Below are 23,121 nucleotides of genomic sequence, written 5' to 3' on the forward strand. Positions count from 1 at the left end.
ATACTTGTTCAAAAAAGTTTCTTTAATGTTTATTTATTTTTGAGAGAAAGAGAGAGCTAGCAGGGGAGGGGCAGAGAGAGAAGGAGACACAGAATCCGAAGCAGGCTTCAGGCCCCGAGCTGTCAGCACAGAGCCCTACACAGGGCTTGAACTCACAAACAGCGAGATCATGACCTGAGTAGAAGTCAGACACTTACCTGACTGAACCTCCCAGGTGCCCCTCTTCACAAAATATTTAAATAAACTTTAACTTTAGAATAGTTGTAGATTAACAGAAAAGTTGTGAAGATAATACAGAGAGTTCCTATCTCATATCCTGTAACCTTGTGGTATGTTTGTCACATAAGAACACAAATTGCCTCCTTGCTGTTAAGCCTGTACTTTATTTGGATTTCATTAGTTTTTGCTAAATCCCTTTTTATGTTACACAATCCCATCCAGGATAACGCATTGTTATTTAGTTGTCTCCTTAGGTTCTTTTGGGCTGTGATGGTTTCTCAGACTTTCCTTGTTTTTGATGATCTGGACAGTTTTGAGGAGTACGGATCAGGTATTTTGTAGAATGTCCTCTGTTGGGATTGTCCCATGTTTTCCTCCTGACTACACTGGGAAAATGTGTTTTGGAGAAGAGGACCACCCAGGTACTTTCATCACCTCGTACATCAAGTTGTATCAACACAACTTGTGATGGATGATGCTAATTTTGATCTCGCTGAGGTAGTTTTTGCCAGGTTTCTTACTATAAAGTTACTTTTACCTGTTTCTGTACTACAGTCTTTGGAAACAAGTCACTAAGGGTAGCCCGCCTTCTTGAGAGGACCAATGGTAGAATTTTGATTCTAACTGCTTTCTTTGTTTGAGAAACTGCTATTCCTTATTTTGCTTGCCTGTCAGTGGGAACTATCCCAAAGAGACTGGTTATGCTAGGCCTGAAGTATTTAAATTATATTATTTCCTAAAAACTTTTAAAATTTAGTATGTATACAAGAAAGTATTTTATCTTGGCAGTTTTGTAGCATGTCCTTTGTGAGATGTGATATTTGCCTTTGAAAATCAGTTATGTTTGGGGCGCCTGGGTGGCGCAGTCGGTTAAGCGTCCGACTTCAGCCAGGTCACGATCTCGCGGTCCGTGAGTTCGAGCCCCGCGTCATGCTCTGGGCTGATGGCTCGGAGCCTGGAGCCTGTTTCCGATTCTGTGTCTCCCTGTCTCTCTGCCCCTCCCCCGTTCATGCTCTGTCTCTCTCTGTCCCAAAAATAAATAAACGTTGGAAAAAAAAAATTAAAAAAAAAAAAAAGAAAATCAGTTATGTTTGTCCTGGGATAACTGGAAATTTGGAGAGCAGTGTGTAGGGCCACGGCCAACCTTTGGGCATAGTAAATGAAGGTGCCTGGCACAGATTTTTAACTTTGGGGACCTTTGGGTTCTGGGCAACCAGGTGCTTGCCCTTGTGCAGTGACTTGGAACAAGAGAAGGAAAAAGAGGTACTGTTGGTCCCCAGCTGGCTGCAAGGATCATAGTGGCCTGACACTGTTGTGAAACACTAAGACTTGCTCTCTCTGTCTCTGAGAGAATGCAGGGGAGCCGGGAGCCGGGGGCTGACTGTGTGCCCAGAGGAGGACGAATGGGTTTTCCCTGCCTGTATAACACATGCATTCCCTCTCTCTCTCTCTCTCAGGTTTCATATTCATCCTTTGTGACATATTTCCCCACATATATTGTCATTTCTTTCAACATTTACGGAAAGTACCATATCTGATGGTCACATTTTCAGTACTATTAAGCTTGGTCTTCCCACATGTAGTCAGAGTCCACATCTATAAAAATGTTAGTCTCTCACAGGCTGATGCATCTTGAGTTGTACATCTCCCTTAGTATTGCCCCATATGCAGCCACCGAGAATTTTAATTTTGCAGAAGAAAATCTGTTGGACCCTCACATGCCTCACAGCTGTGCTTTGTTATCACTCTGACCTATCATGAATTGTTCCCCTGGCTGCCTCCCTGTCATGACTGGGAGTTCTCTGAAGGCAGAGCACTGCTTGGTGTCTGAATCTCCAGGCTGGATGTGATGCTAGCACAGAATAGGCATTTCAGCGTTTCTTGAAAGGAAGGAAGAAGATGCATGGAATAGAGTAAGTCAATAGCATTTCCTCTGACTTAAGAGACTCTTCCAATGTAATTCAGGGGGCATCCAGTCAGTGAGTGCTTTGGGGCAGAAGCAGACCCTAGAGAATGGCAGAAGATCCCCAGAGAATAACTCAGGGCAGTCACTCCAGGCCTTGCCCCTAGTAGACATCTTTTGGAGGACAGTGTAGCCCCAGTGGGCTATCCCAGTGGTGGGATTATTGGTGGGGTAATAAGAACTGGCTGAGAGAAGTTCTGGCTCAGCCATTCAGTCTGGAGGAGCATGACCACCAGGCCTGCTCACCCTATCATGGCAGGTTGTGCCATGTTCCTGCCTTCACAACAAAGGCCCAGAAACCTGAGTTTTTGTATATGGAAGTGAACTGTAAATACTCTGGAATTCCATTGTGGTTACTGAGCATGTAATTGCATGGTAATTACCATGAATTCACAAGATAATTCCAAGGTTATTTTTGTCTTCTAAATTTGTCTTATGCTGCCATAGCATATAGACTAGCAAACCCAAGACTAGGCCCCAGTCGGTGAGGGAGAGAGGTAGTGGGCTCGAGCTCAACACCATGTATCTTGGCTCCAAAGCAAGGTGGAGGAGCTCACTGTCCAGTGTTACTGGGCGACAAGTAAGGACAGGCTATCCTGAGGTTTCTTTGTCTCTACAGAGACAGACTGCAAGTCCCCTCCTCCCAGACCTGGGGTTCTGATTCATTAAGAATCTGAAAGAAAAGCCAGGACATTTGGTATGTGTCTCCAGGCTGTGTCTTTTCCGTCTCCATCACCAGGCTACGCCAGAGCTTCATGGCCTGGACAGCTGCTTCTCCTTCCTACTCAGGAGGTGGGGATGCACACAGAATTCTGTGGTGGAAAAGTTATATGGAGTCAGAAAGACTGAGGTCGAAAACCTGGCCGACCTTGAATGTGTCATTCAACTTGTCTGACTTCTAGTGATTAAATAAGCACCTAGCCCAGCATCTGGCACCTGATAAACAGTAGCTACTATTGTTATTGCTCTTTCTCTGAAAGTGTCTACAGGCCCCAGAGCATTATGGACCTACACTAAATGTAATTTCCCAGGCTGTTCCTACCCCCACTGGTGCCTGGGGTTCCGAGTGTTACCACAAGATTGTTGTTTCTCAGACCCAGGTTGGTCAGTGCTCAGAACTCTTCAGTGTCTCCTCCATGCCTGTAAGATGAAATCTAGATGCCTGGGCTGGTGTTCTCCCACACTGGCTCAGGGGGTTGCTCCAACCACTTCTCCCATTTTCTCCTTCCCGAATTCTCTGCCCCAGCCCACCTGGTTCATTGCTATCTCCAATAGACCATGGGCTCTCTTCAGCCTTGGTCCCTTCTGCTGGGCAGGTCTCCTTCCCCTTGCCATGTAGAGACTGCCCTAGTCTGTAAGTCTAGGCCAAGTTCCTTCTTTGTAGTGGAAGAACTAGGCCTGTCCCTGCCAGTCCACAGTCTTTTCTCCTAAGAACTGCAGCAACAGGTTGAGGGGCCATCACTCAAATGGCACCTACACGAGGCCTTGTTTTTTTTCCTTGTGTATGTGCTATGTACTTTCTATTTCTTTTTTTAATGTTTATTTTTTGAGAGAGAGCACAAGCAGGGGGAGGGACAGAGAAAGAGAGGGACAGACAGACAGACAGAGACAGAGAGATTGAGAGAAAGACAGAATCTGAAGCAGGGGCTCGAACCCACAAACTATGAGATCATGACCTAAGCTGGCCAGACGCTTAACTGAGCCACCCAGGTGCCCCAATCTACTTTCTATTTCTTTTCAACTTCTCAAGGACAGGGACTCTGGCAAATGTCTTTGTATCCCTGATGCTGGGTGAAATTCCTGGCTTATATTAAGTGCTGAAAAATGTGTTATAATAATGCCAATACTCTTTTCAGACTTAACTAACTCCATAGTTTCCAGAGGAAAATACTGTCGATAATCTAGGGTTGTCTTTTATTCAGCGAGATAGCACAGCTGATAGTGTTATGAGGATTAGATGAGTATCTAAAGACCTTGGAAGAGTGTCTGCACAGAGTAAGTGGTCAAAAAATGTTAGGTTAGCTCTTATTATCATTTGTTAAACTAAATAATTTCACAAATAAGGTAAGTTATTGAAATTAAAAACCAACCAACCAAGAAACCTTTTCATCAGAAAGGGTCTTGAATCAGAAAAACTGAGCTCTGCTACTTAATTAACTTTATGACTTTGGGCAGCTCACTTAACTTTGCATAGCCTCGGTTTCCTAATCTGTAAAATGGTATGATAATCCTCGTCTTATCTATTCTTTGGGGTCTTCATGGGAATCAAATAAGCTCATGCCTATTTAAAGTACAAAGCATTATGCAAACAGAAAACATTTTTTTTAAAGGTTGACTTGTGTAATCAACTCTTCTGATGCTATAAAATCTCTTTAGGGTTGCCAAGGAAATTACAACCTAAATGGATTTTACAGCATGAGAAGACTCCTCTATGACCATCTGGTCATAGTGCTGGGTCTTGGCCTAGCTCAGAGCAGATTAGAAGCCAGTGGATAATGGCAGTATGCCTGGAAACAACCTCCTCACAGAGGGAGATGAGGCCTCCTTTGGAAGAAGAGCTTTCTCTATGGCCTCAACCAGAAACTTCTTTAGACGTGAGCTTAAGCTGTACTCAGGGGCCAGATCACTGACTCTCAGCCAGTGCAAGTCAGGTTGGACAGAATGGTGGGCAGACACACAGGCTTTCAAGTCTGACAGGCCTGGGCTTAAATTCTGGCTTCCACACTTGCTGAGTGACCTTCCACAAGTTGCTTAACATTTCTTAACCCCAGTCTTCTTATCTAAAAATGAGCATAATCATAGCATCTGCCTAATATATTGGGTTGTATAAAGATTCATGTAAAGCACTTAAAGTACCTGGTGCGGAGTAAAGGCTAATACATTTTGGATGTTATTATCATGTTATTCTATGTGTTATCGTTATTTGTTGGCCTGTGTCTTTGAATAAACTCGGAGCTCTTTGCTACTTCCCTTTACATCCTCTGTGCTTAGGAGAGTGCCCAACACAATGTTGGTGTTGAGTATATATCTGCTGGATTTACTTCTAGTTGATTCCTGCTGATAGTATTAACTGGTAGCTAAGGTGATGGCTGATGAGGACTTAGGATGTGACCTGTCACAATAATATTACTTCTTTCTAAACAGTTTTGCAGGGTAAAGATCTTTAAATGGAAGGCAGCAGTATGGAGGGATAGGCCCTTCTCGTGTCCCCCTCCGCACCCCATTGTACATGAGGCTTCCTGGGCCCGGCTTGGTACAGAAGCCCATCTTACAGGCCCCATAAAATCAAATCCCTCAAGAGACCTTGGGGGTCACTTAGCCCTCCTTTATTTTATAAATGAGGAAAACAAAGCAGAGAGAGAGAGATCAGAGTTCATGATCCATAACTTCAGACAAGTGCCCTTCACTCCAAATTCCCATTGGCTACATTTGGAATTTGTGGAAATTTCTAGCATTTTCTAGGAAAACGGGGGAAAAAATAGAAGACAAAATATTATCGGTAGAAGTCTAGTCTTATTAAACTACCTTTCTAAATCACAATCTAACAAGAATGCTTCAAGCCAAATAAAGGAAGCCTGAAATACTCCTTTTCACTGGAGAATATAATTTTGCTTCAGCCACAATTTAAATTGATTGAGTTCTGAGCACCAGCACTTGAAGTGTGGAGCATATTCTATTTTCTCCATGATACTTGTTTTGACAGTGATGCATTTCAGTTGACATAGTTGAAATCCTTATGTAATAAATCTCTGCCTGAAAATTAATCATGTTTATAATATTCTGAGAATTAATAACACCCATTGCTCAAATCATTAACTTAAAAAAGGAGCTTCCAAAATCTGTTCTCGGCAGTAAGGGACCACAAATAAATGAATGTTTGATAAAATAATCCAAGTAGCAGTTTAACAAGCGTAAACTTGAATGTGGTTGCAATAACACAGAACTATTGTTTAAGGGTTGGCAGAGGCTGATGAGGTTCTTATTTCAGTTACGAAGCAGGCATCCACATGCATAATGAACTGCTCTCTGAATTATTAATGTGTTGCTTATTTAGCCTCATCTGTCTAGAAGATAATGTATCCTAACTCTAATGAGTGATTGGTTTTGTACATAATTACAGTAGCAGCAGTAGTGGGGAAATGTGTGCCTTCAAAGAAGGAGTTCTAAAAATAAAGTCATCACATAAACTCCGTTGTTGTGGCATTCTATCAAAATCAAACCCGAAGCATTTGAGAATTCATAATAAATTACAGGAGACAGAATCATTATTAACATCATAATTTAACACAAAAGGTTTTACTTAATCATTCATTACCGATCATGTGCTGTTAAAATGCTTATAAATGACTTGGGTTGTTTTAAGATGTTTGTGAACATGGTCCCTTTTGGCCACTCACCACCTGTGGTGCAGAGGGTCCACGAGAGAGGAGGAGTAAGAATGATTGCAAAGGGTAGTAATGCTTTATGCTCATTCTGACAGAATGTTAATTAAAAGTTCAAATGTCGTTGGGTGACTCCTTTTCTTTTCTAAAACATGCATGTCTGGGACTCATTCGACCTGGTTTCTGCCTTCAAGCAGTTAATTGTGGAGGACCCTGGATCAGAAGCCCATACACCTGTCCTGTCTGAGTCTGGATGACAGTTCTTTACCACCTGTTCCTGATTTGGGGCAACAGCTCTTTGTTGAGCCCAGAACGGTCTTTGCTTCCTTCTCCCCTCCCCACCCGCATAGCATATTATTTAAAGGAATAGGTCCAAACCAGCAGCATTTTGTAGGCATCAGTCCTAAATGTGCCTTCTTTATCATTGTGGCTATATCAGTTTCTTTCCTTTTATTTCAGTCTTCAAAGGGGGCTGTCAGCTGACTGATCATAAATCTGATGGCATCACAGCCTGTTCACACTTGTTCAGGAAGCTTCAGTTTGATTGTAAATTGCATTGTGTGTGCAAGTTTGGATGATGCTTTTAAAAATGGCCTATCACATGTGTGTACATGCACAGTAGCACATGCGTGCACACATGCATGGTGGCACCAGGGCAAGAACATCCATTTATCTTTCTAAAACCAAAAGCACTTTCAATTTATCCCTACATCAGAAAACCTGCATAGCTTTTATTTAGTGATCGTAGAGACATTTGAATTATTGAAGATCATAAGCTTCCCTCTCAAGTGCAGGCAATTCCTAGAAGTGTTTAAGACTCTTGATCACAGGAGAATTCTTGTATGTTGCCTGTAGCTAGGATTGAAACCTATAGGCAAGATGGGGAAAATGGGAGAGTGCTTCTAATTCAAAGTACAACTTCTGCTTACAGCCTTCTGAAGCAACATACTTAAATGCAGCAAATTGTCTTTCAAAGTCTTGTGTTGAATACTAACTCAGCTTCCAGCTTCCTTTTAGAAATGGCGTGGAGTTAGGTTTGCTAGGTCAGAAGACTCAAATTTTACTGCTGTCCCTCTGTCCAGGATTGCACTTAGGGTCCTGTGGGTCCTTTAGGTGAGGATAGGGGCCACAGGTGGAGTTGGACCTAGTAGATTCTCATCAAGGTTCTGGGACCTATTTAAAAGGGACCCATTTCTCCTGCCCAGCCCAACTTTGCTGCTTCTTCTTCTTTTTAATGTTTGTTTATTTTTGAGACAGAGACAGGGCGTGAATGGGGGAGGGGCAGAGAGAGAGAAGGAGAACAGAATCCAAAGCAGATTCTAGGCTCTGAGATGTCAGCACAGAGCCTGACACAAGGCTCGAACCCATGAACCATGAGATCATGACCTGAGCTGAAGTCGGACGCTCAACCTACTGAGCCACCCAGGCGCCCCTCTGCTTCTTTCTTAATAAGCAAGGAGATCAAAGGGTTTCCTGTGATCAAGCGTACCTAACTGGACAAGTGGATTGGGAAGGAGGCTGCTGCCTGAGCCCCCAAGATATCTGATACCCTTACCAGGCTACCCTTTGAAATGGATGCTGAGTTTCTGCCAAGGAAGGTGACTCTAGCGACCCCGGGGAGAGTCAAACAAGGGTTCTTTAAATCCAGAGGTATCTCCTGGATCTGAAGAGGCTCAGCAGAGAATCAGGAGATACTGCTTTGAAAAAAGCATCTCTAGGGCACAAGTATGGGTTCTACTAACCACTGGAATTCCTTTTTTATGTTTGATATATTAGCATCTCAAGTAGATTTTCATTTGCAGAAAGGTTATGAAGCCCACTGTTGTGGGAGAGGCAGCAGAAACCCTCTGGTAGCAGTCAGAGCAGCTGTAGCCAGAGTCCCTGTTTGCTCTCATGTTCCATGTACACTAAGCACCAGCTGGTCCACTTGACCTCTGTTCTCCTTCCCCCAAACCAACCTAGCCCATTGCCTCCATGGAGATTTGTGCTTTGTTTCCCTGGGTTCTAAGGTTGGTAAACCTCAACCAGCCCTAAGGCTGCTGGCCCCAGCCACACTAGCATTGGGATTAGTGATGAGATGGGAGGTTGGGGCCATGGAAAGAAGCGGGTCATGGAGGTCCTGCTGGGAAGTTGGAATTTTCCTGAAGATGACAGGAGTCCTTTCAAAATCATAAGTAGGGGAGCAACATGCTCAGATTTGCTTTTCACCTTGACCACCTTGACTGTATGTATGGTTAGGCTGAGGGCAGAGGCAGGAGGCAGAGAATCTTAGTGTGGAGCAAAACTAGGGTGTATCTCTGTGGAGGGAGAGGAGGGGTCAGAGTTGACGCTCATCAACATGAGCTGGTGTTGACTGGATATGGAGGTAGAGGTGTCCCGTCAGCCTCTGGCAGGACCCTCCATGAGGAAATATAGGGGGAGGAGAGACAATGAATGCAGTTTGAGACAGCTTGACTCTGAGGATTCTAGAGAAGTTTCGTAGAATGGTGGATCTAGGAGTCTGGAGCTCAAAAATGAGATTGGAGCTAGAAAAATAAATGGGTTTTGTCAGAAGTTGCTGGTAATTGAAGAACTTGTCCAGGGAAGCAAGATGAGAAGAGATGGAGGGGAAATGCCCCAACAGACCTACCCTTGGAAAACCCCATGCTCATTCACCCCTCCAATATGGTGCTTTCCCTTTCTGGAACACCCTCTCCCCTTTCCTCTGGCCAATACATTAGTATCCTAGAAACCCATTTTGGAGAGGCTAAGTGACTTGCCTGAGGTTCTTTCTTCTCTCTATACTCAAAGAGCTGGGCACATAGCCAGAGCTCAGGAAGCCTCGGTTGAGTGTTGTTGAACACCATGGGGAATCAGGAAGCATCTGTTGCTTACCGACACTGAGAGGGCATTAAGGCAGCTCATTTTCTTCTCTTTCTTGGGAACAAAGTTGGGCACTTTAAGGGTGCTCAAACTGCAATCCAGATGGCCGTTGGTCAGGTATAAGGTGAGCTGAGTCAGGGCCAGCTGGTCACTGTATGAGAGGCTGAGGCCTGTTGCCCACACCTGATTAAAACAGGAGCCACAGAAGTGAAGGTGAGATCAGCGACCGGGAGAGAAAGCCCCAACCAACCCTAACCAGCCCAAGCCATGTGGGACCCACCCAAACCAGCGTGCATGTGACTGAATGGAGTAGATGCTTTTGCTTCTGTTTCTACTTCATTCAGCTGAAGGATGGGAGCCTTTGATCTGATTCTAACCAGAAGATTGAAGGTTCTTGTGAAAAGTTACAAAAACTGAAACACCTGGCCCAGATAATCTGCTGGAGATGCTGGGTTCCAAAAGGCTCATGGGGACTTTGACTCTCCTGCCTGTGGTTTGCCATATCCAGGAGGAGGAAGATGACACTGGTCTTGGCCCAGCCAGTCCACACCCTGTACGAGTTCCCCAGTCGTGCAATGTTTTCTGCTGAGAAAAATGAGACTGGACGGAAGCTTCAGAGGTTGGGGCCTGAAGAGGAGCAGATAGAGGGGGAACAAGGGAGTGAATAGGAGAAAAGGGCAAATTGCCCTGATTCCAGAAAAAGCAGTGCCAGGAAATCTCACTATGAAACTTGAGGGAAACTCATGGTTGGCCTGTATGTCTCAGCGTGACCGCCATTTACCACGAGTGTGGGAAAATCATTTCACCACCCCACAAAGCCCACAGTATCCTCAATCGGGAAATGAGAACTATAAGAACGCCCACCCTAGCTGAACAGCAGAACTATTAGAAGAATATGATGATGCAATAAAAATTAAAATGCTTTGAAAAATAGACATATGTGAGCAATAAGTTATTGTAAGCCACTCGATAGCTAAGTCAGTCCATTAATGCCTTTGATGGATATTTACTGGGCATTTACTATAAACCAGCAATGGCAGAAGTGAATCATGTGCTACCTCTCCCCTCTCCTGGGGTGAACTATCATCCTTAATTGCCTTTGTCATGCCCACGCTCACACTGAATCCGGGAGCTGTTCAATGCTCAAGGCTAGTGAAGGCAAGTTCAAGGCTATTGTGCTAGTTACCGAAGAGGCAAAGCTAAGACGCAAAGGTCCTTCCATCGAGGAGGAGAAAGATACATATGTATTCAGTCATTTACAACACAATGTAATACGTGATATAATAAAGGGATGGAACAAAGTACTACTGGGTTTGTCTAGTGAAGTCAGGGCTGCATCCTGGAGAAGGTGACATTTGAGCTTGGACAAACAACCCAAATATGACTGGCTCCCAGGTCTCAAGTACCTACAAAGTGCCACATGCTTCACAAACATCTCAGATCTTTATAAGAACCTAAAATATAACAGTCCTATGTCATAGATGAAGAAACAGAGGTTCAGAGAGAGTCCACATAGCCAGGAAATGGCCGAGCTGGGATTTGAATCCAGTTCTTCCTGGCTCCAAGTCTACCCTTTTCCCATTCCCTGCTGGCAGAAACGGCACTACTCTTGGCCCAGCCATTCCTTAACCTGTACCAGTTCCCAGTCACATTAAAAGCTAAAGTTGCAGAGGATGAAAACATGCCCTTGTTTACTATAATCCATGCCATGAAAATGTCTTGTGGAGAAAACATGAAGTATTGTATTTCTGTAGTACACTGTAATTAGCATTAACGCATTTTCACTGTAGGAAGTTGGAAACGAACACATTTTCATGAAGACTTGATTAAACAGTTTTTCCTCTTAGAAGGCCTCCATGTGCCCCACATACTAACTCTACGTGTTAAAATACATAATACATCTGCCCTAGAGTGGACTCTTCTCAAACAAATGTAGCAGCGAGTGACTTGAGTAAGCATTGAATGTAAATGGCATCATTATAAGGATATTAAGAGGTCAAGCTGTCAAGGCCCCTTGCTAAACTGAAGCTAATTTCAGGAGTCATATTTGCACAGTAATGCCCTTTTATAATAGCAAATAAATCACATTTGCAACAATTGTTAAAAACTAACTGCCAAGTATCTGTTGCAGTTGTAAATATCCTATTTGTCAACTTAAATATTTCTTGCTGTATGGCATAAAATGCAAATCAGATGGGGACAGCTACTTTTTCTTAATACGAGAAAGTGGATTTGCTGTTCCTGGATGTCAGGCACTTTTTCCCTAGAGTTTCTCTTTTGATGTTTTCGTGTCCTTGATTAAAGGGAAATGTATATAACAAACATTATTAATATTTATGTTAATAATATTAATGTTTTGGTGATTTTTAAAGTTTTAATTCCAGTATAGTTCACACACAATGTCGTATTAGTTTCAAGTGTGCAATACAGTGATTCAGCAATTCCATACATCACCCAGTGCTCATCATGACAAGTGCACTCCTAGTGATAAGGATTTCAATGGGAAGGCAGCACAGTATAGAACCAAGGAGTTAGCCTAAATCTGGCCCTTGCAAATAGTGTAAATTTGACCAAGTCATTTAAGCTCCCTCAATCTCGGTATTCTTGAGTGTGAAAGGAGCGCATGATAACACCTATCACACAGGGCTTTGAAAACAAAATAAATGCACCTAAAATTGCCTTACAAATGATGAAAGTTCAATACAAATGTTATTTTTGATCACTAAGCAATTCCTTGAGGAGTAGGATCTTAGGAGACACATTTTCAGTCGCCTGTGTAGCTGTTAGATTGCCCCTTTTAACAACTGTTTTTCCCACTCATAATCCTTGTGGTCAACCTCACAACAACTCAGTCCAGTAGGTGGTTAGATTTGGGCAAGATTGGTATTACTCTCTCTTCATTTGACCAATGAGGATACTGAGATCAAAAAAGTGGCTTCGTGGTTTGCTTAAGATCATAGAGCACAGGCTAGGATTGTGTTCTTTCTAGAGCTGAAGTAGTTTTGCTTCCCCAGACTGCCCTAAACCCTTGGTTCACAAAAGAAATAGTAGAACAAATTTCGTTAAGCTTTTTCCTCAACAGCAGGCTTGCCGGAATTGCTCAGATAATTGTTCTGTTCTCCATCTGGTTTTTCCATTGAAGACACTGCCTGAGGCATGCTTGTTTTGCGTATAGGGGTCCCGTCTCCCCCTCTAGACTGTCAGCCCTTTAGGGGAGGCTGCTGAGCCTTTGTCTTCCCACCTCATCCTGTCCTGTGGATGGGGCGGGGCGGGGCGGGCTTTGCAGCAGACACCTCAGCACCTCTGATGCCTTACTGTGAACTCCACTCCAGCTTTTAGGGATCAGGATCTAGGTGGGCCTCTTGAAGCTGGTGTCAGATTCCAACATAGGAAACATTCATTGCGCATCTCCTCTATGTCACCCTCTTGCATTCACACATACCTCCTTTAATCCCATTCTTGATTTTGGATTTCATTGTTAACTTTAGAACTTAATCTCTCTCTGCCCTGGATACTCCCATCACAATTTAGAGGAGCAATGATGGCGGCCTGTACAAAGGCATTGGGAGTGGGGATGGAGAGAAGTGGATGGATTTTTAAATGTTAGGGAGTGGCTTTGACGTGACATGTGGGACTTGTAATGACTAGCTTGACAGGTTAATTGATTAGATATGAGGGTAAGGGAAAAATATCACTGAAGGCTAGTGTTGGAAAGACTCTTAAAAATCATCTAATACAGTCAGTTTACTTTATACATTGGAGTGAAGTCGTTTGCCCTAGGTTACACAGCCAGGTATCAAAGGTGTGGATGAGAGAACAAGGTGTCTTGGCTCCCAGTCACAAATCACTAGTTGACAATTGTTTGCCTTACTGCTGATGTAAAAATAATTTTGTTAAAAATGACTAGAATCCTAGAGACATTTGCATCTAGACCTTACAAAGAATCCTTAACACGAAAATACTCATGTCAGCATTACTTGTAAGATTGAAAGATTGCAGCTGTCCAACATTTGGGTATTGGTTAAAAAGATTATAACATATCCAAATGATGGGATACTCTATGATATTATCACTAAAGATGATGATTGTGAACAACTTTTGATGGTGTAGGAAGGTATATGCTTGGGATTCTCTGTCATATATGCAAGAGGAGGAAGAGAAGGATATATGACTTCAGCTTTGCAAAAATAATATTATACATAGGAAAAACTAGATGAGGATATAACAAAATGTTGACAGTGAGTGGTTAATATTAGCAGCATATTAGCAGTAAGCGACATTATATATAGACTTTCATGTATATTCTAGATTGTACTACTTGTGGTTATTGAGCACTTAAAATGTGGCTGCTTCAAATTGAGATGTGTTATAAATGTAAAATACATACCAGACTTTGAAGACTGACAAGGAGGTAAAAAAATACTGTGAAATATCCCATTGCTAATATTTTATACTGATTATACATTGAAATTATAATATTTTGGTTATGGTGGGTGAAGTAAAATACGTTATTAAGACCACGTTAAAAAAAAAGGGGTGCCTGGGTGGCTCAGTTGGTTAAGTGTCTGACTTCGGCTCAGATCATGATCTCATGGTTTGTGAGTTTGAGCCTTGCATCAGGCTCTGTGCTGACAGTTCAAAGCCTGGAGCCTGCTTTTGATTCTGTGTCTCCCTCTTTCTCAGCCCCTCGCCCCCACTTATGCTCTGTCTTTCTCTCTGTGTCAAAAATAAATAAACATTAAAAAAAATTTAAAAGACCACATTCATCTATTTTTTGTTACATTTTTATAAAATTTTTTAAATGTTTATTTTTGAGAGAGACAAAGAGATAGAACACAAGCAGGGGAGGGGCAGAAACTGAGGGAAACACAGAATCTGAAGTAGGCTCCAGGCTCTGAGCTGTCAGTACAGAGCCCAACGCAGGGCTTGAACCCATGAACTGTGAGATCATGACCTGAGCTGAAGTCGGATGCTTAACCAACTGAGCCACCCAGATGCTCCCTATTTTTGTTTGTTACATTTTTAAACAAGGCTACTAGAAAATGAAAAATTACACATGTGGGTATATTCTCTATCATATTGATTGCAAAAAAGCCCATTGCAACTTCAGCAAGAGACAGGGCCAGCAGGGGTATGGTGGGGGAGTACTGCAGAGGCCCCAGCTCTCTGCCGCTCTGACCAGCACTGCACTGGATGCAATCCTTGCTGTAGCTCCATCAGGAGACCTGGGGAAAAGTGGGGAGAACACGGGGCAGGAGGCAATCCAGAAACTGTAAGAACCTCATCGACCTTTAAACAAGCATGTGACAAGCAGAAGGCAGGGTCAGGTAGAGGCAAGCTAACCCAGAATTATCCTATTCCCAGGTTCTGCATCCTATTTGGGCCACAAGCCTTGGGATGAAAAGGTCATAACATGCTCCAATGTGGAAGGTGTGGGAGAGGGGCCCAGTATTGAACTCTTTTTTTCTTAGGTGTTCCAGGCAGGTGAAGGCTGCGCTCACCCCCACCATGTTGGCTCTTTCCCATGACAGGCATAGTGGATGGGAGGCAGAGCCTACAGATACGGGCACATGTACGCAGGCCCACATTATGTGACTGTCTCCACTTGTAAATAAAGTTTTATAGCAAAGAGGTTGGTCTTGCCAACCTTCTCTTATGGGCGTCCAGTCTTATGGGACCAACAGACTGATTTATAGATCAAACAACATTTGTGGAAGAACCATAGAATTTCAGAGCTTGAGGGGATTCACAGATGTTTTGCACATTCCTGTCTAGGTTTTCTGTTCCTTTTCTTTATCATCTTCTTCTTTTATTGTAAGGAGAAGAACCGGATATCCAGACAGGCTACGTGACTTGCTTTGGTACCAGCATCTGACAGATATCCCTGATCTTTGGCAAGTGGCCTCTCTGGGCCACACTTTCCCCAACTAATCACTGGGGAGGATAGTCCTGAAGGACCTTCCCTCACAGATGCATCTATGAGGCTGACAGAATTGTGACGATTGCTCACTCTGTAGGCAGATTCTACAGCTAATGCAAGTGGGAGATGAAGCACTGAGAATTCACCTACCACAGGGATGGTAACAGGCCTTTAAAGCAGAGTGTGACCCCACCTTACCCTCCTCAGCAGCCTGCTTTGGTTGAGGGATGCATTCACCACCTCCCTGTCCATTTTCGTGTCTTTCTTCATAGTCTCATTGTGACAGGAAATCCACCACTGAGTGAGAACAAACCCTCTGTCAAGCCCATAGGTCCCCACAGCTATAGCTAAGCTGTAGAGGCCAGGCCACCAGCCCAGCCCCTCTGCTTGCTGGGCAACACAGGCATGGGTAGGCCAAGGTTCCCTCTGTCCTTACTGTACAAAGTAATATGCCAAGGCCTTATTTCCTACTTACAACTTTGGAGACCAAACTCAACTGGAGTGACATGATCTAACTTATAACTTTAAAGGGTTACTCTGGTTGTAGTGGGGAGAAGGGACCATGAGGGGTCAAGGATGGAAACAGGGAGGCTGGTTAGGAGGCTATTGCAATAAAATGGGTGAGAGATGGTGGTAGCTGGGTCGGCATGGTAACAACAGAGGGTGGGAGAAGTGGTCATATTATAGATACCTTTTAAAACTGCATCCTATAGATACCTTTTAAAACTGTAACAACAGAGGGTGGGAGAAGTGGTCATATTATAGATACCTTTTAAAACTGCATCCTAAAGGACTTTATTGATGGGCTGGATGCAGGGTGTGCAAGAAAGAGGAGTCAAGAGGATATCTTCAAGACTTTTGCCCTGAAAAAATGGAAGGATGGAATTACCATGTGCTGAGGGGGGCAGACTGCTAGAGGAATAGTTTAAAGGGTAAAATCACAATTTTAGATTTGGCTGTGATGAGTTTGAGATGTTTTTGTTGAATGATGTTCTGGAGGATGGAGTGAGATCTCAGATACCTTTTCTCCCTTCTCAGCAGGAGGATACGTTTGGCCAGGTGTAGGGATAGAGCAGAATTGGCCCCTGCTAGGGAGGCACCTTTTTCTCTGTTGTCACTTTTGGGCCTTGGGCTCAAGGCCCTCCTTGTCTGGGGAGATGCAAGACGTACAAACCTTGGTCTATGTGACCAACAGGACATGAAGCCTTCCCTAGGGGCCATGCTTTTCACCGTATTTAGGCCAAGATGAAATAAGGTTGAGACGGATAGAGGCAGCTTGGTAGGGAAAGAAGTGAGTGCAGCTTCAGGGTAGTGGAGACTGGAGGGGCCTATGCATGGAGGGAGGCACGTAGCTTCGCTGGAATGGCAGGAGCACGGGACCAGAGTTACAGGAACTCACTGGGAGTCTCTTCTTGCCCTTTGCTATCTGTGTGATCTTAACTTTCTTCTTTCTGGGCCTCAGCATCCTTGTATGTTAACACAGACCTGTCTGTAATGGCCTCTATCTCTGAGGAGTATTGTGAGGATTCAGTGACTGCAAGGAAACTTTATGAGACTATTTTTGTGGAGTTTGGCAGACACAAATCTGTTTGGACCCTGACTTCTTCCCTGTAGCCCTGGCAGGAGCAGAGTCACGGGTAGGCATAAGAACTCACTTGCTTGGCTCTTGACTGAAGTATTTTTCCCTGCTTCTCAGAGATGAGGACCACTTTTACCTCTTCTCAGATGCTGTTAAAGCAGGCTCCGGGGGTGCCTGGGTGCTCAATCGGTTGGGAATCCGACTCTTAGTTTTGGCTTGAGTCACGATCTCATGGTGTGGGGGCTCCATGCTGGCAGTGTGGAGCCTGCTTGGGATTCTCTTTCTGTCTCTTTCTCTCTGCTCTTCTCCCACTCTCTGTATCTCTCAAATAAATAACTAAACTAAAAAACAAAACAAGACTCAGGCTCTAGAATCCTGGGTATCAAACAGTACTGTCTTAGGTGGCTACTATGTGATATCTTTTCCCATGTTGATTATCAGCAGAAGTGCTAAGCTCCCCATGGTGGTAAACAAAATACATGATACTTAATTTTAAAGAAGCTGGTACAAGGCACTGTAAGAATTTTCAGTTAGCAAAATATTAATATGATTATGATATTTGGTAAGAATTGTTTGTATTACATTTTAAAAAATCAATAGAAAGGCAGAGGGGACTGCAGCGTCTTGGCATGTTGCCACCTAGTGGCAGCTTCTGGGATGGCCCAGTCTCTTGGAGAGGCTAAGGAGAACTACTGTTGCCCGTCTATGGGGCAGTTGCCCTGCGCCCTGATCAACAAATGAGACTCTTAGTATTTTTCGGAAGCCTCCCCCTCTGTCCCTATTAATTCTATTTATCCTTCGATTTATATTACAGCTTCACAAGGCTGTCTCTGAGCAACTACAGCATCCATTTTCAGTACTGCCCACTCTGGACACTGCCTCATGTTGGGCCTGTGGAGTCTGTGGGGTCAGAGACAGCAGAAAATCTGGGCCCTGCCACTTAGCACCCAGGGCCCAGTAGTCCACCATGCCTAGGGCCTCCATGATTTTCAAAGGCCTTCAAAATATTTGGATTCTGGGGGGGAAAATGTTACTGGATTCCAAATATAAAACAAAAAGCACAAAGTAATCAATGTTTTTAAAATACTGACCAAATTTGACGTGCTAGTTAAATGCAACACAACTCATACAGTTATATCTAAATCCTATTCTATGAAAGTACATTTAAATACATTTAATATGATGTAGGGTGATGGGCTCTCTGAAACCAAAATACTCAGGGCCCAGAGAGGTTTTAAACAATTCTGTCTCGCAGACCGAATATGTCTTCCATCATTCCCCTGTCCCCATTTTATGGATGAGACTCTGGGAGGTGAACAGACTCACTCAGGTCCCTTGGTTAGGGGAAGAGCTGGGATCAAAGCTCACATTTCCTGAGTCCTGGTCCAGCTCTTTCTGTGACACCTAGTCACCAGCATTAATAGTCCAGTTGCTTTGTAGTGCTAGAAGCTTCTCTGTGACTTCAGAAGTTCTTTCAGGGTGTGCAGGAACTATATTCATAATTAATTTGGAGATCCAAAATGGAAAATATTGAAATTTAAACCTAACATCGTCAGCAGCTCTATTGATGTTTTTCACTTTTGTTAAAAAAATTACAAAAATTTTAATATACTCTTGCATTTTCTGCCTCCTTTTCCAAGTTACTTCCATTACTTGTATACATTTATGATCCTCCCTCTATTACTTTCAAGACTGATGGACTAACTAATATTATTTGTATTAAGGTACAGAATTATGTACTCATTTCTTTTTTCTTTTTAAGTATTTCCTTTTTGTATCATGAATTTTTAGAAGGCCATTTTCTTATTTTGACATTAGGCACTAGACTAAAATAAACACAAAAACCCAATTTTTATAACCTATTACGGGTTTCTAGGACTAGTAATTGTATATGCTTCTTCCATGGCCATTCAATATAATAATCTCATACTGTAGATAGTTATTCTCCTTCTGTAATTTTCACGCTATAAATGTCAGGGCTGGTGAATGATTTGCTTAGTTGAGAAGTATTCCTTTAAAGTTACTACAAATAATCTCCAAAAGGCTTTTGTGTGAATTTTCAAAGCAGAAAGCTCCTGTTCTGTGGCTGTCACTGGGGAGGATCCCTGTGCCCAGTCGTTGTGGACACTGAAGACTTGTGTACAGTGAGATCTGGATGAGTACATGGCACTGGTCCCATCAGTGCAGTGAGTTGGCAGCAGAGATTTGCCTTTCCTTCCCACTTTCCTTGACATCTGCAGTAAATCAGATTTTTTTTAAATAAAGAACAACCTCAGTTGCAAAATATGTAGGCAAGAAACACAGGCAGTCCAAACTATGGAGTTGGTCTAGTCCAGTCCCCCTCCAACTCTAGGCTTCAGGCTGCAAGAGGGAAAGAGGCCTGGTCAGGAGCAGATTTCAGATCAGAGCTCAGAGCTCTTGATTTCCAGTCCAAGGCAAGTTTGTTTACATTTGGGAAATTCCTAGAGAGGTGACTGAGACCAAGAGCAGCGACTTGTCTTATCCATATCTGCGTCCTGCGTAATACTAGCACAGCACTCTTGATGTAAGTATGCACAATAAATCTTTGTTGGATTACTCAAGAATCAATAACACAAGGAAAAATAACACAAGGGAAAAAATCTTCCCTATAAAACACAGACAGTAGAGAAAACACTTCAAACCTACAAGGATGGCTGAAACAAAAGAGACAGTAACAAGTGTTGGCAAAGATATGGAGAAATTGGAAGCCCTTGCTAGCCCTTGCTAGAAATTCATTGCTAGCAAGATTGTAAAATGGCGCAGCCATGTTAAAAAACAGTTTGTCAGTTTCTCAAAAAGGTAAACTTACAGTTACCAAGTGATGCATCCATTCTACTCCTGGGTATATAACCAGGAAAAATGAAAACAGTATTCACACAAAAACTTGCACATGAATGTTCACAGCAACATTATTCATACTAGTCAAAAAGTGGAAGCAACCCAAATGTCCATCAGCTGGTGAACAGATAAACAAAATGTGGTATGTCCATACAGTGGGATATTATTTAGCCATTAAAAGGAATGAAGCCCTGATATCTGCTATGACGTGGATGAACCTTGAAAACATTATGTCAAGTGAAAGAAGTCCTTTATGACAAAGGACTACCTATTGTATGATCCAATTATATGAAATGTCCAGAACAGGGAAATCCATAGAGGCAGAAAATGGTTTCCAGTGGCTGGGGAAAAGAGGGCATGGGAAATGGTTTTTAATGGGTTCAGGATGTCTTCTTAGGGTAAGGGAAATGGTCTAAAATTAGATTATGGTGATGGTTGTATAACTCTGTGGATATACTTAAAAACCATTGCACTGTACACTTTAAAAAGGGTGAATTTTATGGGAAGTGATATCTCAATAAAGCTAATGCACACACAGAACCTGTTCTCCGGGAGACCGATTTTTGGAAGGATGCCTACACAATTCGCATGGCTACTTGTTTGAGTCTAGTTGAGCGTGTAAGTAATGACTGAATGAGGAAGCCTGTGATAAGCCACCTTCCAAACTGCCCTCTGAATTTACCCTACGTATTCCTCAAGTCTGTACCTTAACAAGTTTTCCATATGTGAGTGAAAAATATCTGCCACATACACTAAAGCAAAAGAGTATCCAGCAAGGGTTGATACCTTGGCTTAATACGCAGTCATGGACTAGAAGGGATGATATATTAGCATATGTCAAAAAGATTCAATTAGCTCTGGGGTCACAATGTCACTTTTTAAAAATGCAGTGCACCTCTGTCTACATCCCACCACAGGCCTTCATTTTGTATCAGCTCGTGGACGAAGTGGGGCTGGTCATGGTTAAATCTAGAAGAGAGGCAGGTCTGATTTAAGCAAGTGGGCACATAACACAGGAAAGCTGTGTCCTACACACGTCCGCTTCCCTTCTTCCCTTCTGTCACTCATTTCAGGGCCCTCCCAGCACCTCAGCCTGCCTTTGGAGGCTTGGGGCTCCACAGGGGTCCTTCCTCATCCCCATCAAGTTAATCTAATAATCCAAAACATTCTGACTCATTTGGTGACAGTAGAGGGCTGAGTGCCAGGTACCATGTTTGTCATAATGGAACCTTTTGGATTTGACCATCTTGTGAGCTGATTCTGAATTCCGTGATTTTGCCTTTGTTGTCCATAGACTCTGGTGTGAACGGTTCAGCAGTGCATCAAGCTAATATGCCACCTTTTTTTGATGGCAGCAATGTTTAGAAAGCTGCCATTTGACCAAGTGGAGGACAGACTTTAGGAGGCAGACTTGGGGAAGTGAAAAAGAAGGGAAATTAATGTATGTTTAAGGTCTGTCATGCAAAATGCCCTTTGGTATTTTCTGTGTCATCCTCACAACAACTTTGTGAGGCAAATGCTAACATTCCCAATTTATAAAAATGGAAGTCAGGGGCACCTGGGTGGCTCAGTCGGTTAAGCACCCAATTCTTGGTGTCGGCTCAGGCTGTGAGCCTGAGTTGGATCCCCGTGTTGGGCTATGTGCTAAGATTCTCTGTCTCCCTCTCTCTGCCCCTCCCCTGCTCATGCTTTTTCTCTGTTTCACTTTTTTTTTTTTTATAAGTGGAAGTGAAGGCTCACAGGACCCAGAAATGTACCAAGTTCCACAGCTAAGCTGCGGAGGTGGGATTACAGTCTAGCTTTGCTATACTTTGAAGTCCAGGCTTTCTCTCCTGTCCTTGATCTTGGAAATTCTCTCCGCCTAGGAGGGAAACAAATGTTTGGATGTGAGAGGGCACCGTGATGCCAGCAGTCACACCCACTTACTAGGTGGTTCTGAGTCCGGAGGAAGGCCTGTGATGTACTGTGGGACTTTGGGCAAGCCACTTAACACCTTTCTACCTCATGGCCCCCGTTATTTGTCTGTAAAGCACTTTGAGAGCCTATAATAAAGGAGCCTTATAAAGACAAAGAGATATTGTCTTCCCATGTAGGCAGAACACCAAGATTCCTGCTCGTGATCAATGAAAGTCCTGTGGCACTTTCCAGAAATGTATGGGTGGAGCTTTAGGGCCTTGGGATAAATTCCAGTTGAGTAGCTGCTGACTGAAAATCACCCTGTGGTTTCACCTAAGTGTTCCTCAGTCCTAGCTTACCGGTCACGGCTCTGCTGCTACTCTGTTCCACTGAGCTTCACCCCAGAGGCTGCTTTAACTGACCCCCTCTGACACCATTCATCCCTAGGTTCAGTTTCTAGCAAATGAAAGAAACAGCATTAAGGGAGGTATTTCCCTCCTTTCCTCCCTCCTTCTCACCATCTCTTCTTCTAAAATTCAATGCATGGTTTCCTAATATACAGCTTATGCTTAGCAGCCTGCACCAGAAGGCTCATAAGTCATGGCAGATAAGTGTGAATTCTTAGTTTTGCCCCTACTAATAGAAGCATTTTATACAGTGTTCAAGCAATTTGTAGAAAATAATTGTGGAATTAGTTCTCTTCATATTTCCTTTGTCAACAAGTGAGTAAAAAAAACACAAAATATATACATGGGTGTTTTCCCCCTCAAATCTGAGATTGCATATACTTTGGTATCTCATAAGTCTTTACCATGAATAGAAGTTTTAAAGGTATTCGTTTGAAAAGTGCCTTCTTTGTATTGATGTCCTGTCATCCTGCACCCCTCTGTTTTTATGTAGGACACTCAGTTGCTGCCCAGTGGGGCTCAAAAGCCTGCTCTTCTAGGTCAGGGAATTGCTGTAGGAGAACATAGTTGTCCTCCTTGGTGGTAACTGCCATTTCCATATTCTTCTTGTAGCCATATGTGGCGCTTCTCTAGAATTCCTTTGTATTCCCTGCCTATGCTCTCCCTATGGGGGCTGAATCTTGGTATTTTATTTGGACTTGCATTTTGTATGGGTTCCTAACTTAGGCTGATCGAGTTTCAGTGGGTTGGTTTGGTATCATTTACATATTAAGACATTTGTGGAGAGACATCAAAAAAAGGTTAAAAAAACAGACACAAATAAGTAGGTACTCTCGTGTGGGCTAGTAATGTGACCTGATAGGGGGAGACGCACTTCACCAAGAAGCGAAGCCATTTCATTTATTGATTCATAAGAGCTTGGAACGATAGGCAACACAATGAATCTTATGTTTAAGAAAGCAAAATATATGTTTAAAGGAATATACATATTGTTAAAACAGTTCTATTTATGCAAAAGATTCATGTAACTTTAT

The 23,121-nt window shown here is 43.1% G+C and overlaps 1 protein-coding gene and 1 long non-coding RNA gene across 10 annotated transcripts in view; one reads left to right on the forward strand and one right to left on the reverse strand.

Annotated features, from left to right (window-relative positions):
- Positions 1-23,121, forward strand: part of LOC109500617 — a 193,361-nt gene that overhangs the window by 37,957 nt on the left and 132,283 nt on the right. The window lies entirely within an intron of this gene.
- IQCH (IQ motif containing H) overlaps positions 1-23,121 on the reverse strand; it is a 213,662-nt gene that overhangs the window by 17,786 nt on the left and 172,755 nt on the right. For all 9 annotated transcript variants that reach the window (XM_045060685.1, XM_045060684.1, XM_045060690.1 and 6 more), the window contains one exon: positions 9,439-9,609. In XM_045060685.1, the coding sequence (XP_044916620.1) occupies positions 9,439-9,609 (171 nt within the window). The remainder of the gene's footprint in view (positions 1-9,438; positions 9,610-23,121) is intronic.

Source organism: Felis catus, chromosome B3 (assembly GCF_018350175.1).
Source record: "Felis catus isolate Fca126 chromosome B3, F.catus_Fca126_mat1.0, whole genome shotgun sequence".
NCBI lineage: Eukaryota > Metazoa > Chordata > Mammalia > Carnivora > Felidae > Felis > Felis catus.